The following is an 18636-nucleotide window of genomic DNA, read 5'->3' as shown; positions in this document are numbered from 1 at the left end:
GGCCAAATGGAAGTGGTCGGCAATCCTCATTTGGCCGAAGGAGAAAGAGCATTGCAAATTGAGTAGTAGATTGATATGGTACATTAAACAAATTGAAAAATTGGGAGACATTACAAAAGAGTAATACTATAACTGTAACACCCCCGCTCCAAGTGATATAATATTGTCCGCTTTGGGCCAAGCCCGCACGGTTTTATTATTAGGTTTACCCCCAAAAGGTCTCATACCATTTAGAGAAAATATATTCCATGTAAAGACATTATTTTTTCCATGCCCAGGCAATGTGGGACGTCACAATAACTATATTTTTATTCCACAATGTTGACGTGGCAATATCGGTCAACTCTTGAATTAGTTTTTTTAAAAAAATTTCAAGGATTGATTGAGACTACCACTATAGTATCGTGAGACACTTGTGGGATAAAAATGTGATTTCTACCATTATTCCATTAAAACTAGGGCAGTTGATTAAGAGGGTAAGTGTTCTTTCCCTGGAAAATGCATAAGATTGACTAGTTTCCACAGGAAAATCCTAGAAATAAAAGTTGAACATATATAATCCTGATCAAAACAACAGCCAAATAAGCACAGGCTGCTAAAAAGGTTCCTGTTACAGTGCATGGCTTGGGCATTGGATATACATACAACTGAACTGAAACTCATGAGTACAGTTAGCAAAACAGATATCGACATCAGCCTGAGCAAGATCTTGATTTTCTTTGCCTGAACATGAAATGGAAGATGTGGTTATATAAGCAGAGCCCAAAAAAGAAAGAAAGAAAGAAACTGAGATCCTACAAAATTGAGCATACCAAAATGAATCCTTCTTTTCTTGCGCTAATAACTCTTCGAACGAAATGTCAGAAAACTCGGTATCCGTATTGTTCATCAGCTCACCAGATTTGGCCTTCAACTCCATAGAAGCACTAAATTCAAGCATCTGATATGAGAGAGAGAGAAAGATCAGACTCATCAGCATATCCTATCAGACAGGGTGCAGTAAGAGACATTACAGATTCCATCTTGTTGGATAGAAGTGAAGGGACGAGAGAGGACATTTTGGCAATTTATTATCTTGTTTAAAAGAGACTTGGGTGAAGAATTTGAAAATTTGGCAGGAAAAAAGGGTAGTATTAAGGAGAAAAACTTCATTAATTATTACTGGTCTACACGATCAACTTCTGTAAGCAGCTTCCAAGGTAACTAGGAAGGATGTCCCAGATCAAAACTACCTACTTAAGGCCTAGAATCAAGTATCATTGAAAAAAAAAAAGGTTTGAATTATACCTTCTTGTATGCCGGAAAGAGTTTAAGCTGTTGTTGAAGCAAGTTATAAACAAATGCATCCTCTTCTAGTCTCTGTTTTTCTAATTCTAGCTTGTATATCTGAAACATCAATGTATTGATCCACTTATGGAGGTGACTAAGATAGATGATAAGATCACTACAACAACCAAAAAAAAACCAACCTGTTGACGAAGGCGGTCAAATGAAGATCTGTCTGCCTTGAACAGTAGAGCCTTTTTTATAGTGAACTTGCGTTGGATGCCATCAGCCCTGTCATAGAAAAAGGAACACAGAAATGTTTGAGAAAGAGAGATTCAATTGTTCAAGGAGTACTTCAGAAATCATAGTAGTCGGATCTTATGACAAATTCATATTTGGAAAAAACCTAGAAAAACAACAAAGTTTTTGGGGTCAAATAAGAACTTAAGGATCATATGTTGTCATTATGTAATCAATCCAGAAACTATTCACAATACTTACTACAATCATTAGTAACTTGCAAATACTGAAATAGTTCAGGTCAAATATGCTTAAAAAATAAGTTACAATGTTCTAGGACAATTCTGCAACAATGATTCCTAACCAGCAACATTAACAGAGGGAAAACGAAAAGAAAACAAACATAAAAGACAAACTTAATTTCATCAAAATAATTTAGAACATACTTCCGCTGTAGCTCATTTATAGCCTTAATCAAGCAATTATCAAACTCTCCAACCTGCAATAGGAGAATACAAAGCAAATTATGACATTGCAGAGGCTTGTGTGTTCAAATCAATAATCAGTCATTCATTCAATTAGAAAACGAAAATGTGTCTCATAAGTTTCATGCACTGTGAATCAGAAAGTGCATGGGGTTAATCTTTATAAATCAAATTCTGTGGAGATGACATCTTATATATACATCTGCATCCTATATATACATCTGTATAATGAGAAGTTCTCCCTTTCAAAGGAGAAAGTTTGAAGTAAAGTCCTACCCATGTGTTATCCAATCCTTTAAGTTCCCATTTTCCTTGGAAAAGTATTTAAAGAGTGAAGTTCTTTTGAGAGTGGCGTTCTTTGTGTAGACAATAGCCTTAGGAAAAATGTTGACTTTGGATTATTTGAGAAAGAGGAACATCATTGTGGTAGGCTGGTGTTATATGCGCAAAAAGGGGGGGGATGACAGATGGGAAGTAATGTTTTGGAAGTTTGGAGGCTGATTTCTTTGTGTTTAATGTAGTGTATTTGGAGAGTGCGGAATACAAGGAGTTTTGAAGATTAAGAGACTTTGGTGTTAGAGCTGAAAAATATTCTATTCAAATCCCTTTACACATGGATAGCAGCATTCAATAGTCTACCATTTTCTAATTTTTCCGAGCTTCTGAATTTTTTTTTCTTCTTTTTCTCCGTATTAGGGGGCTTTTTTTATATACTTTGTGTAGTAGGGTTGTGCCCCTCTGCGCTATTAATGAGATTGAATTACTTATACAAACAAGCATTAGAACAATAAGAATAGAACACTTGCCACATATCTTACATATCCAAAAGAGGGAAAGGAAATGCAAAGCATTGACCTCAAACATCGCTTCACTTATATTACATTTCCTATTTCAAATATCATCATGAATTTAATCTATGTAATATGTCTCTTCATTAGTCTCTTAAATTTTGTCTCTGATTGATAACATCTTTATATAAGCTTTCCTGACAATATATTCTTACACTGAGATATACAAGCTTAAGACTTTCTCATAGCATTGCTTCCATGGACTCAAACATTGACTTTCAGTTCATCCTCACTTGCAATTACGAGACAGGAGAAAAAAAAACCCCTTCATATTGTGATCCAATGACAGGATCTCAATATGTGAGACAAGAAAGAATGCCTTATGCTACGCGCAAAGCAAACCCATTCTTCTTGTAGGAAACCATCAGCTTTAAGTAGTCAAGAAGAGGGTCAACAGTGAGTATCAAGCACACACTAAACACCCCTCCCCACTTTACATGCCGACCAAACAAACCTTGAGCCAAATGAGCGCATCACACACAGAAAAATGAAATTGCAATAAATGGTTTTTCCTAGCAATTGAACTGAAACCTCAAGAACTAATAAACTCACACCATGTTGTTGAAGTCTTTCGCTTTTTGCTTCAAGAAATGTCCTTGAGGCTTGAAGCATCAATTCCCAAATCTTAAGCTCTCAGTAAGTGGCCAACAATGCATCTCAAGCACATACCAACACTTCTACTAAGAGTAAAGCAATAGTTTTTTTTTTAAAAAAAAACTGCAAAAGCATCAAAATGCATATGCTAAATTTGTTTTAAGCACTTAAATTCCACAAAAAATTTATTGAAGCCATAAATATTTAGAATTTTTGATCTCATAGCTCGAATTTGTACACCTAGTGATTCTTGTGTGCAACAGAGCATCTATACAAACTTTTGAAGTATACATGGACTGCATGCATAAGTAGATACCAGCAGCCATAAGTACCAGTTCCCTGGGAAGAACCTGAGTTCTCATTGAATTATGATCAAGAATCTAAACCATGAGGCTGGGCACAAGGCAGTTGTACACTGATTTCTACCTCAGGCTTGAGTCAGCCTTAAAAATCCTTCATTAGTTCTCCTTGATCCAGGTGTCAAGGCGTAAGGCATACAAAGCTTTAAAAACACTTATTATTGAATAAGCCACCCTGGCATAAGATATTTGCCTCAGATTTACTGTTTAACCTTTATTTAAAAAAAATAATAATAAAAATAAAAAAAATAAAAAATAAAAAATAAAAAGGACAAAAGGACAAAAAATCCAAATGAAGCTACAGAAGAAATGAGAATGTTTCCTTGAGGAAGAGAGAGAGGACATAAACCACATATAAAGTTAACATAGTCTACAAAACATTTCCTGTTGAAAGCTTTCTTTAAGAGGTCTCACTGGGCCTACAAAGAGAAAAAAGAAAAATAAAGAACGAAAGGAAAAGGAAAAAGAAATAGAAGAAAAAAGGAAATTGCAACTTCTTTGGGTGGTATCTGCAACTGCTGGTATGAGCAGCAATGAGATAGATTCTCTCCATTGATAGAAAGATGTCTCCCAGGATCCTCTTAAATTCACAGACCCACCATATACAATTTATAAATCTGACAAAACAAGATCTTGATATCATCTCATCCAAAACATGTATCTCCCATCCCATTCTGCACCTGCTCTAGAGGTCATACACCATTTCCAACAATACATTGTAAGGCCTCCTATGTACTTCCCCCGCAGTACGAGACTAAAACTCCTCTTTATTTGATTGAACAATGTCTCTAGGCTCTAGCTGCGTTGATAACCTATCTAATTGAAAGGTTTATCTCATCCGATCAACTCACTCCAAAAACTGGCCATGTTATTTAGACCATTTCAAATAAATCCCCCAACACCAACACCCCCCCCCCCCCCCCCCCCCCCCACGCGCGCACACATACACACACCAACACAAACAAAGAAACCTGGCTAGCATTTCTCAGCTAGAGCCTTCTTTTAACATTGGCAGAGCAGACCAATACATAAACCACCACCAACCCATTATTGGACGTATAAAAAGCATTCACTACGCTTTAAAATTCCACAGTTATTGTATACAACAACAAAATATAAAAGAAAACAAATTTTTAAGTTGACAAACAGCAATATATTCAACAAAGAATAAAAAAGGTAAAAATTTTTAAAAATATTAGAAAATAGAAAACCTGGGCCATTGTCAGTCGCTTGGTCTCGTTGCACTTCACAAGCTCCTCATACTGCTGCTTGATCCTCCTCTGCATAGCACTACTAGACGATGTAAACGGGTAGAGGCATACCAAATCCTGCATGGCCCGAGAACCCGTACCCGAAATTTCTCTCTCCCCGCGCCCCTCTTCAGCTTGCAAATTCAACTTCTTCTTCTTGGCCCTCTTCTTCTTCTTCTTCACCCTCTGATCCCCACCCGACCCCAGCCCCTCCCTGTCCAAACCCGACCCGTTTGAATCCGGGTCACAACTCTTTCCTTCATCAAACAAACACTCCCATTTTTGGGAATCAGAGGGCAAGACCTCCAAAAGCAGCGAATGGGCCAAATGGGTCGGGTCCTTTTCACTGGTTTCATGGGTTTTACCCACAGTTTCAACCGAAACCGAAGAACGCTCCAATCTCGACGGGTCACTCTGAATTGGCTTCTGGGTGTGTTCCTCTTCTTGCTTTTGCTTAGCAGTTTTCAATCTTCTGTACGTAGAGTAAAGGAAAACGAAGAGAAAGGTGGTGAAGAAGAAGACCAAGAAGCAAAAGTAGAACATTGCTTCCTGTATTTGTGAGTGATTGTCCATGAGAAACGGAAACTTATGCTCAGAATTGGACATGAATGACAGTATAGCCGCCATTGCAGCGCGTCATTCACGCAGAGAGAAAGAGTGAGAGAGAGAGAGAGAGGACTTGCGTGTGGAATTGGAAATTCTCTGTTCCTAGTTAGGCCTAGGACGCTGCTTTGAAGGTTATATGTTTGATATTATGTTTGTGCGTGTGAAAAAGTTAAAGATTGGGGCTACTATGACGGTGGTTCTTTGAATGGATAACCGACTGATTCACAACCGTGTGCTGCGTGAAATGAACAAAAAGGTCAAAACTTGCCAACGTGAGTGGTTTTTTGTTCAAATTCATGACCCCTAGCCCCAGCCGATTTATACATAGAGAAAGTAATTTATGGAGTCATGTGGGAAAAGCTCAAATATTGCCAACATACAATGATGACACAAAAGGTACACACTTCAATGGGAAAGCTGTACAATAAATCCTTTATATATATATATATATATATATATTTGGCAATAGCCTCTTAAAATGGTTAAAATCTCACCTGTAAATATCTAAAGTATTTTTCTGTTTTTACTCTCCCATGCACACATAGCTCCAAAGTTTCATGATTTAAGCTTTTGAACAAGTAATTATATTGGATATAAAGGATAGAAATTTCCTTCTAGAAATATTTTTTAACCCATTTAAAATAGTGTAAAGTGTCTATAAACATTTAAAACGGTAGTTTAAGTTAGTTTAAAAATTTAATGTGCGTTTTAAATATTTATAGACACCATACTAGTTTGGAAGAAATTCATGTCCTCAAATAAATGTTAGGGTCATATTTTCTTATATTTGGTCGATATTCTCTTACAAATTTAATAAATTAACCATTAAATTTGTGGGATTCACCACTGGATCCACATAAATCTACAAATATAATAGTTTATTTATAAGATGAAATGAACTAAATATGAAAAAAAAAAAAAAAAATTGACCCTTAACATATATCATTATATTGAGTTTGGGGATGCAATTATAATAGGTTTTTTTTTTTTTTTTTTTGATGAATAATAAGGTATTAATATTGAGGGTTGAATGGTGTCATAAAATAGTGTGTTGACGCTTTCAAGAACACGACAGCATTGGTCTCATCAGTCAATGAGGAATGAGTTTCCTAAACCTTTAATCCTAGGAAGAATAAGACTAAGAAGAAGAAGAAGAAGAAGAATTAGGTCAAACTGCATGTAGTGAGCAACAAGTTATGCCCCACCAACAACTTCTTTTGTTTACCATTCAAAACCTCCTTAATCCCCTACTACTTTACGCATACGCCATCTCCTCCTCCTCCTTTGCTTTCAACCTTATCATTGTGAATTTGTGGACCCTTCATAAGCCGCCTCTTATCCCATATAATTCTCGATTGACCACAACCAACAAAATAAACGACAAAAATTTTCTTTAAATTAGTTTGGAGAAAATTTCTTTCAACCTAGTCTAATAAGTGTCAAGTGTCATCTCTCATATGTTTTCTTTAATATTTTAAGAGTTATTTATTGTCATTTCACTCATCTATGAACCCACATTAATTTTTTAGAAATCCAAAAATGTTGAATGACACTTATTACTTATTAGAGAAGGTTGAAGAAAATTTTCTTCAAACCGGTCCAAAGGAAATTTGTGTCCCAAAACAAATGCTAAAATAGACGGAATTAGAATTTTTTATTTACGAGTCAAATTAAATGGGTCATGGACTCATGGGCCCCCATTGGCCCATATGCTGGTCTATGTTAATTTGGGATCCTGACCTAAATGATTTGACTTTTCTTCTGAGCTTGGGTTAAACCAGCCTTGCTAGGCCCAACCCAATGGAGTATCCTTCATTGCGTTGACTGTGTAGCACCAACAGATCTAGACTTTTCACTTCGGCAAATCATCTTGAAGAAGTACCAATTTTGGCTTGAGAGCTCTTTATGTGCCTTATGTTTATATTTTCCAAAGGAATTATAATACCAATTGCAATTTTTTTTTTTTTTTTTTTTTTGACATGTTCACACAAGAGAATGGGAAAGAGGAATTCGAACTAGTGATCTCTGCTTCATGAAACGTGACTCACAGCCGATTAAGTTACCCTTTGCAATTAGTTCTTATTGTTAGAACATAAATATATATTAAAATTAGTAGCAAAAAAAAAACAATTTAGGCATACCTTGAGGGACTAGTCATATTTGTTCAAGCTTGCTTTTGATTTGAATAAGATGTGCAAACAATATTTATTGCTAGCAGCAAGTCTTCCCTTCCTTCTCCCCTCTAAAGTGGCAATGACAAGTCAAAATTCTCCTACTGAAGAGAATAGGGTTTTGTGTGTACGGAAATGAGGAGGCCTAGCCTATATAAAGAAAACCATATAGAGTCTACCCATCACAAAATTCTAACTGTAATAGAGTTGCACATTTAATAGGAACCTAATTCGTACTCATATAAGGATTTAAAAATTGTGGGTCACTATGCTTATCTAGGCCCCCCAAAAAAAAAAAAAAAATGCTAGACCATCTACTCCTATCCTTCTCTCATCATTTTCCATACTTTTTTTGGAAAAATCAACCATTAGATCCACTAAGGATAGGAGAAAATGCTCTAGCATTTTTCAGGAAAAAACTGAGATTTTAAAGTTAGAAAAATGATTCATTTCGTCCTCCAATCCTTTGTTCTCTCATCCTTTCACTTTTCAAAAACATTATTGAATTTGTGAGACCCATGTGGTGGCAGATCTAATGATAATTTTAAGAAGTTGAAAGATAAGAGAAAGTTAAGGAATGATATATGGCATGCCTCTTAAAGTTAAGTCAGCTAACAATTAATTCTAGCCGATTCGATCTATCCAAATTTAAGTTGAATCAATCCAACTTTAAGGTTTCACTTACTTATAATGTGGCAATCGAACCGCTTGCGAACAAAGCTCTCTCTAGAAGTTGAATTAAATTGCTCTCTCTAGAAGTTGAATTAAAATGCTTCATCACTTTGATTCAAAATCATGCAACCAATCCAACATTAGTTTCCAGCTTTTCTTGAACTCTATTGTGTACCAACTCAACCCTAAACCATATCTAAAGTTTAACAACCCAAACCAACAATTTTAACACTGAATTTGCAAACACTAAAACCTAACAAAGATTGAGCAGGAGAGTCAGTAGATGGACATCACAAGTAAGTTGCCTATACACCAAATCAAAGCCCACAAGCATCATCAATTTTCTCAAACTTGGAGGAAACTTAGGGCTGCAGATATTGGTGTGAATTCAATGCATGCAGAAACAAGTAGATACCGTCACAAATGAATGTGAGAGAACCAGATCGAGGTTTTCCAACAGGACACAAGACAGTTTGATGAGCTTCATAACATTATTTCTTTTGAAACCTTTCTTACAATAGAGAAACCAATGAAACAATTGCTTTCCAGGAAGTTACAGGGAAAATAAAATACAACATTACTGGAACCAGAGGCTTCCAAATTCTAAATCTAAAAATTTGCACATGGACTCGATTAGTGTCATCTCAATGTGCATTGACCAACCCTCTCTTCTACCTTCATATAACTTGCAGGCCACCAATCAAAACAACGGCTAGTACATACATATAGCTTATCCACAATCATTTTCACAATCTGTATAGGCTTTCGACCAGATGGCGTGTTGTATATTTGTACAACTTTCACCCTGGAAAAGCCAAAATGAATGGTCATGATGAGCTGGATGTGTAGATAATTTACCCAAAAATAGATAAACTGAAAATGATGTATTGGAGTCTTCTAAGAATCAATCCGGGAGCTTCATTGCATTTCACTTTAGCTACAAACAGCTTCAACAGAGAGTTTCTTCATGACATTTGGACATGGATCTCCTCCAAAAATTTCAGGTGCTACAGTTACTGAGCAGGAGTTCAGCCCAACACAACTCTGCAAGAAGAAGCAATTGTTTAATATTCATCCTTGACCAGAAAAAGAAAAATGTTAAATCTTCATCCAGGATGGGAAAAAGGACAAAAGTAAAAGAGCCAGGTAGGAAAGCATATAAAATGAGCAGAGGCAAAAAGTTCAGTTAGCCTACAGATTCACCACTTTTAGATGATTTAAATGATGAGCATTTTCGAAAGTTATGCCTAATAACTCAGCCAAGTTGGAGCATTGCCCACGCATCACACATAGAACTAGAAGTGTGCATCCATTATAGCATGTATGACATTTTCTTTTCCTGAAGAGGGCATGAGGACATAATTTGGCATGCTGTCTTGGATTAGCAATGGATCATCCAGAGGCCAGGAAAAACTCAGTAAAATGAGGCATTTGAATTTGACAACAAGAGCTGAGAAGCCTTTCTCTCAAACTTGATAAACCCAAAAGGGTATTTCAAGGCTAAGTTACTGATAAGCTAATCAGTTTTCCAACTGCAAATATAGATTGTATAAGTAATGCAAGATTGTAATATACCCTTTGGAATGCGTCATATGATTTGTGGGCATGACAGCTTCCCTCCCGGAAGCTTCCACAAACCCCTTCTGGCGTTCCAAAGCTGGCGAACTTAATTGATGATATTTTCTGCCCAGGGCCGCACCATAAATGAGCTTTAGGTCTCAGTGGCTTATCGACTTTACCGGAGGCTTGCATCTGCCAATTCATGAGGGTTGGCTGCCATTCGTAGATATCAGCGCATACGCTATCTATTTCCCTTCTAACCAAAAAGATCCCATTTGGGTCTCCGCCCCATTCTTCGAAAACAACCAGCAAATTCCCTGTCGGGTTTAGCCACGAACGAGGAACATGATACCTGAAATTATTAGCTACTTGTCAGTTTGCAAATAATTCCTTGCCTGCATAGAAAGCTCTAAAGCAATGAGTGTTTCTCTTACCATCTTTGGGAAGCCTCCCCACATTTACTTAAGCATTTCTTTTCACTGTATGTTCCAGCATAATTACATTCACCACAAGTACCAGATGCTTTGTAAGCAGGCCAGTAGCGACCAAGACTCTGTCCATTTATCCACACTTGACCTTTACCCATGCTGCTCATATCCAAAGCCAATGGGGCATTTCCAGCTGGGGCGCTGAACGTAGTCTGAAACATGATAGAAGGATTCAATTATAACCTTAGCAGCAAGATGCCACTTGAAAGGGTGTGGTTGGATGCATATTCTTATTGCATGAAAACATGTCTGGATATATATTCGCGAATAGATCCTTATCTTAATTTTTTTTTTCTTTTTTTTTTTTCAAGAAAACATATTTAGAAAGCTGTAACTCACACCTGGCTTAAATCACAACCAGAACGTATGTTTTTGTTTAAGAACTAAAACCAAGATTTGAGAAATTTCCACATCAAGAATAACAACATTACCACATTGAATATATTTTGATGAAACCCTTAAGCAACACCTTACAAAATTCACATACATTTGTTTGGCAATCGCAGAGAATGATAAGAGGCTTTAGTTGATGTTTGAGATACTCACTTTGTACCATGTCAGAGGCTGCCTTTGGGCCACTAAAGACCGCTCAACCCACTCAACTGAGGAACTTCCACTAAGCGAATGAAGACTCAGGGCTTCTCCTTTAAGACCAATCTGATGGGGAAGATGCAATCAAATGAATCTATAGAATGTCAAGGAAAGAAGACCATATGAATGAATGTTTGAAGACAAACCTTGTAAGACCACTTCTGCCATGACAAGTCTCTCCTTCCTTCATTGAGACCATTTAATGTAATTGGGCCAAGAACACCAGCATTCCATGTCTCAAAATGTGGACCAACATTCTGAACTCAAACCACAGACAGCAGAAAGAATAATATAATTAGATCGAAAATGCCACGGAAATTGTTATAAAATCAGATGTGTGCTTGCATGTGTGTTGGTGTATGCACACGCGCATAAGAGAGAGAGAGAGAGAGAGGACGAACCGGGAGACCAACAGCAATGCTTAGAAGGGAGATTTTGTTAATACCAGCTCTCAGTTTCACACTCTTACTAAATGTTAGTTTTGGGAATTCCAAACTTCCATACGCAGTTCCTGATAAAAAAAAGCAACTTAATAAGAGTGGCGAACATCAAGTAATCAAGCTGTAAACAAGCACCATTGGTTAAAGTTGTGTTTGAAAAAATAGAAAATGATCAGACTACATACAAGAACTAGCAATTTATGTTATGAAATAAAATTATTTGACTCATTCCCGCTGCCACTTGAAGTTACAATCCATAGAAGTTGGTCAAAAAAGTCCTGAAATTGGCAATATGCTGCCTACCTGATAGTTGACCATTGATGAAAACATGCAAAGCATGGCCAGCAGACAGGACCGTAAGAAAAGGATATTTTCCACTCCTCAAAAATTCCTCATTGGCCTCAATCTTAACACTGGGGAGGAGAAAAAATAAATATAAAAAATTTGGAAACCCCAAATTGTATATGAAATTTTGAGATTGTTAAAAAATGCACAAAAGATTGAAAAAAATGAGACTCTGCATAGTTTTGAGACACTCACTCTGTTGAGTACCACAAATAGTCAGAGGCATCTCTTGTTGTATTTATCTGCTCCAGCAATCCGACCGTTGTGAATGACCTCTCATCATAAGATGCTGTCTCTTCGTTGTATGCCTGCCAAGAGAATCCTCCATGAACAGGGACACGAGGCATCTTCATCTGTGCACTTTGGGCACCAACCTGCACAGGTATTTTGGTATAGAATGTCAAAATTGTGTTTCTCCTATGGGAAAATCCTGTTTACTTCTTTTTTTGAGGAAGATTAGTAAATAGAAGTTGAAAACCGCAGAACATTTAGATTCTAAACATCATCATGTGAAAGTATGAATCTATGCTTCAATATTTCTATAAAATGGACTCATAGAAATTATAGCATATTTGGTAGAAGTAACGTTTGCACTCTTTGTTGTATATCAAAAATATTTTGTCAAAGCAGCCTGCATACATTTGGATAAAAATCAAACCAGACAACCATGCCTAATGAAATGAGAGAGAGAGAGAGAGAGAGAGAGAGAGAGAGATTCAACTATCAAAGTCTTTATTCTCACCCTGGCAGTATTGTATACAGTGTTCTTGCAGTCTGGAAGAATGCTGACGGACCAAGGAGGCAGGTTGTAATGCAAATTACCAAAAGCCACTTTTGCAAAAGATCTTGGGTTGTAATTTGCGAGGAATGCAGCGCAAGCTCCAGACTTGGACTTGAATACATGAGCCTGTAAAACAATAACAAAATTTGTAAGTTTTAGCTGCAAGGAAATTTAAAGTTGGATTGAGGATTCCTAGAAATCTGAAATTAGTTTAACCTCTTGATAATTTCCAAGCGGTGTCACAGTGGGATCTGAAGATACTAAAGCCGGTTCACATAGCTTTATTGCTCGATGCAAATCTTTCAAATGACCCCATTTAGGCTGTCTCAAAAGTCCTGCACAGGAAAAGAAACATCAATTCTTCAAATTCATGCAGAACTAATGAAAATTAATGGTCCAATTCTAGTTTTAGGGGGAAAAATATGCTAAAGAAAGCATAGGTGGGAATTTGTCATGTTTTTCTTTTTTACTTGGGTGGAAAAATTGTTAAATAGTAAAAGAAAATACACGCATGATTAAAATGACCACAAATTTGATCATTTGACATAGAAAGCACCTGCCAGATGATGGGGGTATGTTCCATCCAAAATCTTTTCAGTCACACAATAGTAACATTTTGAGCTATAACAATCTTCGCAAAATGAAATTGTCTCCATGACCAAAAGCTTAAGAGAAAAACTATAACTAGACCAGTTGCAGTCATCTTTGTCAATCAGTTGTTTATTAGATATGTGGTGCAACCATCAAAGAATGGTCAATCATTTGCCTACCGGTTATGTTCTGTCACCTATCAAATTAAGGGTTCAGCTTTTACATGGTCAATAAGATCATCATAAGATATTGCCATTACAAAACACACCACGTAATATAGACAGATATAGTCACTCTTTCACTTGAAAAAATTACCAAAAACAGAACCAATGCCTTGCTTTATGACGTGAGAGCACCAGATTCCACCATGATTTGGCTTATGGTGGCAGGTGACAGCTTGAAAACTGATTTAAGTAGAAAGAAACTAGACTATAAGCTACTTAATATGAATGCAAACAATTTTATCAATAAAAAAAAAAATGATGCGAACAATTTTAAACAGTTATGTACTTATGGTTCAACTCTACTCAAATTACACAAACGAAAGTTCTGCGATGCTAGTTCCTTTGTGCATACCATACCATATTCATCAAGAGGAGCATCATAATCATAACTAGTAGCAATAAAAGGACCACCAGCAGTTCGGCCAAAATTTGTTCCCCCATGATACTGGAAACATGAAAACAAACAAATAAAGCCCAGTTCAGTCAGTTGAATTATTCAGGATATTGGATCCACTCCATAAAAACAGAGTTAGAGTTACCATATAATAGTTAATGAAGGATCCCCCCTTCTGGATAAACCTTGCAACTGAAAATGCTAAGTCTTCAGCTGGTCGATAAGGAACTGGACCTCCAAACTCTGTAAACCTGTACACATGACAGAGAAAAGAAAGGATAAGCAGCCAGAAAACACCCTATAGCATTTTATAACCTTAGTTCTTGATCAGAGGTAGAATAATTTGAAGTTCACTATTCAACAGAGTAAGAAAGGACACGATGCATGGTTCAAGCTACAATCAGCAAATTTACCAGCCAGTCCAGGCTTCTGTCCACATCTTGGGTTTATAAGCCTTGTTAGGAGAGAAGTAGTCGCAGTAGAAACCATTGCAAGTGTTAATCTGTTTGGATTTGTGATAGAAATTAGAAAGATAAACAGAAATGAATAATGAAGGAATGGATAAACCAGCAGAACACAAAGCAGAGATACAAGTGGTTCCAACATCCAAGAAGTCAACCAAATATACATGACTCACACCCATTGTGTTATGAGTACCAAAGTATATATTTAGCTTCTCCAAGCTAGGAAAGGGTACAAGTGGTCTTTATCTGCACCACTATGGAAGTCAAAAAGTGCATGCATGTGAATAGTCAATAAGACAACAGTCGCAGCAAAGGGTACAAGTATTCTATCATTAAGAAAACGCAAACACCGAAGGGAATTAAGTAATGACAACAGTCACAACAAGGATAGAGAAAGAGCAAAGCTGAGCCATGTGCAATGAGGAATAATTATTCATTTCGTCCATGAACAACATGGGGACAACACACTGTTAAAAGTAGCAAACCCACTAAGCAAGAGGGGAACATAACATGGAAAAACCATCAACATGCTACGAAAAGGTAAGAAGATAATACTAAAAGGAAAGAAAGCTTTGCCACACTTACAATAGGATCAGGGGCATCATCTTGCTTGCACATGACCCACGGGACACCGGTACCAAGCCCTACAGCCATTTGGGCTGCCCATTTGGTGTAAGCTTGACCCGGTGCGCCAAGTTCATACTCCATGGGTCCATATTCATTTTCAATCTGCCCAATATTTGCAGAAAAACATGCTTAGTTCAATACCTCATAGTATTAAATAATGCAGATCAGAAATTATGACTTAAACTCAAATAGAAATAATTTAAGCAGTTTATTGGATTAAGGGAAAGACTGGAATGGAATCTTATGCCAACCTGGGATAGAATTATTGGACCACCTTGAGACTCAAACAACCTTTCAGCTTTCATCATATTGACGATCTTGTTTGTGAATTTTTGCATTTGAAACTTCATAATAGCAAATTAAAAATCAAATTTAGTAAATGAAATGAATCACGTCAGTGACAGAAGAAAGAAAAAGAGATACATTAGGGGATTTCAAATTTAAGAATCAGAAGTTACCTTGAAAGGTCCATTGTTTGTTCTAAAATCGATACCTGGAATGTACTTCAGCCAAACAGGGAATCCCCTGAAAAGAAAAAGAAACTTCTGTTTAATTTCAAAACTTTACAGTAAATTGAGATATTTCTGTACTTAGAAATCAGATGAACTATAGTATTACCCAAAGTTCCACTCAGCACAAACATAAGGACCGATCCTGAGATGAACATAAAGGCCAGCTTGCTTCACCAGCTTGATAAATTTAACCAGATTATAGTTCCCCTCAAAGTAATACTACAAAAAAATATAAGAACTATCAGTCAAAATTATCAAATATGCAATTCCATACACAAAATTAAGTACCAAAAAAAGAGAAAATAGCTGCCATTATCCATTACTTGGCCAGGTGAAGGCTCGTGCCCATTCCAGAAAACGTAAGTCTGAATCACATCCAAACCTCCTTCCTTGGCCTTCTGAATAAGATCTGGCCACATCTGCAAAAACCCAAAAAGACTCAATTTAAAATCAAAACTAAAGCCAAAAAAAGCTAAACAAATTTTTTTTAGAAAAAGTGAAAAAATGAAAAAAGCTGGAAATTTTAGAGGTACCCCAGTTGAAGAAAATCAACAAAAACAGAGAAAAACAGAAAATCTAAGAGACCCAGCAGGCACATTTGGAGCAGTACCTCAGGGGTGCTTCTTGGATAGTGAATGGATCCAGAAACGAGAATCCTTCTCTGCCCATTAATGACGATAGCCTTAGAGTCATAGGATACAGAGGCTTCAGCAGAGCCAACCCATAAACCAATCAAAACCGCCACTATCACATTCCACATTACAACCTTCAAGCCCATGGTGGCCATGAATAAGCAACCCTCCTTGGTTAAGCTTCACAAAGCAATGGCCTTTTTGTTATTCCTTCTTTCTCTTGGCACTTTATTCTAAGCTTCTTTTATTAGAGATAGAGAGAGAAAGACAAGGAAACCAAACCAGCTGGTTTATGTCTTTCTCTTCCTTTGCCTTTTTCCAGAGGAAAACTGTGAGAGAAAGAGAAAGTGAGAGAAAATGAGTGTGTAGGTTTCCCACTGCTACTTACTCCTGCCAAACAAGAAAAAAATATATAAATAAAAATCAAGCGCATCACACAGCAATGCGTATGCGTGGGATTTTTTTTGCTGTTAATTAAGTTCGCAACTTTGCAAAATGGTGGTGCTTTGAAGCGGCTTTTATAAACACGGGAGAATGGGTGGTCTGAAAGTGAAAGCGGGGCCCATTTTCGGAGGTGCTTTGGGACCCACAATTTGGCCGCTCTCTCTCTCTCTCTCTCACAATGTTTTTTTGCTCCTTTCTTTTTTACTATTTTTATATTAATATTTTGGCCTTACTCAAAATGACGCGGAGCTTCATCCAATGAACTTTTAATCTTTTTAAAAATATAAAAAGTATTAAAAAATTAATTAAGGTTAAAGCTCTGTTTGGCTGCTTGCTAAAAAACGAGATATTCTTAAAGCCTGTGTTTGAAAACACAATCCCGAAACAATCGGCTCGACGGTTCCTCCCTTTTATCGGCCGAAATGTTTGTGTGTTTCGTAGAGTGTGTCGCCCCCACGCGCCAGTACAACAACGTGAGAGAAGATGGAAAAAATTAATATTAACTATGTTTAGTTAAGTAATTTAATTTTAAGGCTAATCTTGAGTGGCTCTGTCATGCGCAGTAAAAAATGAAATCCAAGTGACGGATTGATTATATGTTGGACTCAGATTTTGGGGGGTTAAAAATTCAAGTGCGGTTTAAGCGCGTAATAAAACATGTTTCTCGGTGAATACGTTAATGGTTTTTTGTTTTGATGCTTTGATTTGCATGATTGCGATTTTGAAAAACTAATCACATTTTCCCGTTTGTCACGGGTTTCTTGCTCAGACTCAATTGCATATCTCACAATTGAAAGAGTAATGATCTTGTTTTAAGTGGTTTTTTATATTAACTATTTAGAAAAATTAAAATAAAAATTACCTAAAACACTTGATGTAAAATGAGCATAAAGAGTAGTAGCATTACTCTTCTTTCTTTTTCTTTTTTTTTTTTTTCAAGCAACTAACATGGTTGAGTAAACTTATTACGGCAGCAGCCGATGTGAAATAAGAGCATTCATATTAAACTCTTTAAAATTTCTTTAAATTTAACTTTGAAATTGTGTAATTTTTTTGATTTAACTAGCTATTTTTTTTGTGAATTTTGTTAAAAATTAAAATAAATGTTAAATATAAAGAGTTTGATGAGAATGCTCTTAGTGTGATAAAGTATAAAGAGTAGTATCATTACTCTCTTTTTTTTTTCTTTTTCTTTTTTCAAATAACTAACCTAACACGGTTAGGTAAACTTACTACGTCAGCCGATGTGAAATAAGTGTGATAAAGGAGTGTGAAAAGTAACATTACTCAAATTAAAATAATGTTAACTCTAAGATGACTACATCAACCAGTGTAAAATAGGTGGATGACCATGTCAGCCCATGTAAAATGAATGTGATAAAAATGTGTGAATAGTAGCATTGCTCAAATTAAAAACCCCACGATGACCACTTTTGTTGAGCTATCTTAGGTATTGTTTAGGTTGTAAGGAATAAGGGTCACTTCCCTAAGATCAATACGTAGAATATTTAATTAAAATTATGAATAAATTGTAAAATTAGGGTTTAAACTTAAAATTTTTGTTTTTATATCGTATTAAAGTATCAGTTATCTTAAAAGTTTAAACTGATAAAAATTAGTAAATTTAATTATTTAAATTAATATTCTAATATAAGAAAATATTAAAAAAAATTATAAATAGTAGGTTAAGTACCACGACTGAAGAGTGAAGAGTTGCCATCAAATAATGGTTCTTATCATATATATAGATATTGATTGTGTGGAATATCTAACTTACCAATCATGAGGGTGGTGACTTAACTTAACTCATAATCTTTTGTTAGCAATTGATTATTTAATGCTTAATTAAGAGAAAGATACTTTTCTGCCAAACAACAATTAACAAGTAAAACAACAATCTTAAGTTATTAAAACGTGGAAAGGCCTTGCTATATATGTTGGCCGGAATGCTATCTATATGCATGCATTCAAAAGTGCCTACCATGATTTGAAAAATGTAATCTTTCGCACCAAAATCCCTCATCTTGTGTGATTACCATCTAATTAATCAAT

At 36.2% G+C, this 18636-nt stretch overlaps 2 protein-coding genes across 2 annotated transcripts; both read right to left on the bottom strand.

The window, feature by feature from the left end:
- Positions 1-530: 530 nt before the first annotated feature.
- Positions 531-6030, bottom strand: LOC132186091 (CA-responsive protein). The gene is made up of 6 exons (XM_059599894.2): positions 5004-6030; positions 1953-2005; positions 1470-1557; positions 1288-1386; positions 813-940; positions 531-723 (listed from the first exon to the last, which is right to left on the bottom strand). Exons 1-6 carry the CDS (start codon positions 5667-5669, stop codon positions 693-695), a joined length of 1065 nt encoding a protein of 354 aa, XP_059455877.2. The 5' UTR covers positions 5670-6030; the 3' UTR covers positions 531-692.
- Positions 6031-8950: 2920 nt separating this feature from the next.
- BGAL1 (beta galactosidase 1) lies at positions 8951-16436 on the bottom strand. The gene is made up of 19 exons (XM_088517408.1): positions 16119-16436; positions 15832-15927; positions 15615-15727; positions 15455-15521; positions 15248-15340; positions 14955-15098; positions 14319-14407; positions 14051-14156; positions 13869-13956; positions 12913-13031; positions 12658-12822; positions 12111-12289; positions 11874-11983; positions 11532-11641; positions 11277-11387; positions 11086-11196; positions 10486-10691; positions 10067-10403; positions 8951-9535 (listed from the first exon to the last, which is right to left on the bottom strand). Exons 1-19 carry the CDS (start codon positions 16293-16295, stop codon positions 9425-9427), a joined length of 2532 nt encoding a protein of 843 aa, XP_088373534.1. The 5' UTR covers positions 16296-16436; the 3' UTR covers positions 8951-9424.
- Positions 16437-18636: the final 2200 nt, after the last annotated feature.

Source organism: Corylus avellana, chromosome 6, assembly GCF_965113065.1.
Source record: "Corylus avellana chromosome 6, dhCorAvel1.hap1.2, whole genome shotgun sequence".
NCBI classification, from domain to species: Eukaryota; Viridiplantae; Streptophyta; class Magnoliopsida; order Fagales; family Betulaceae; genus Corylus; species Corylus avellana.
Note: the sequence above shows the minus strand (reverse complement) of the source record. Positions and strands in the feature narration are given on the sequence as shown.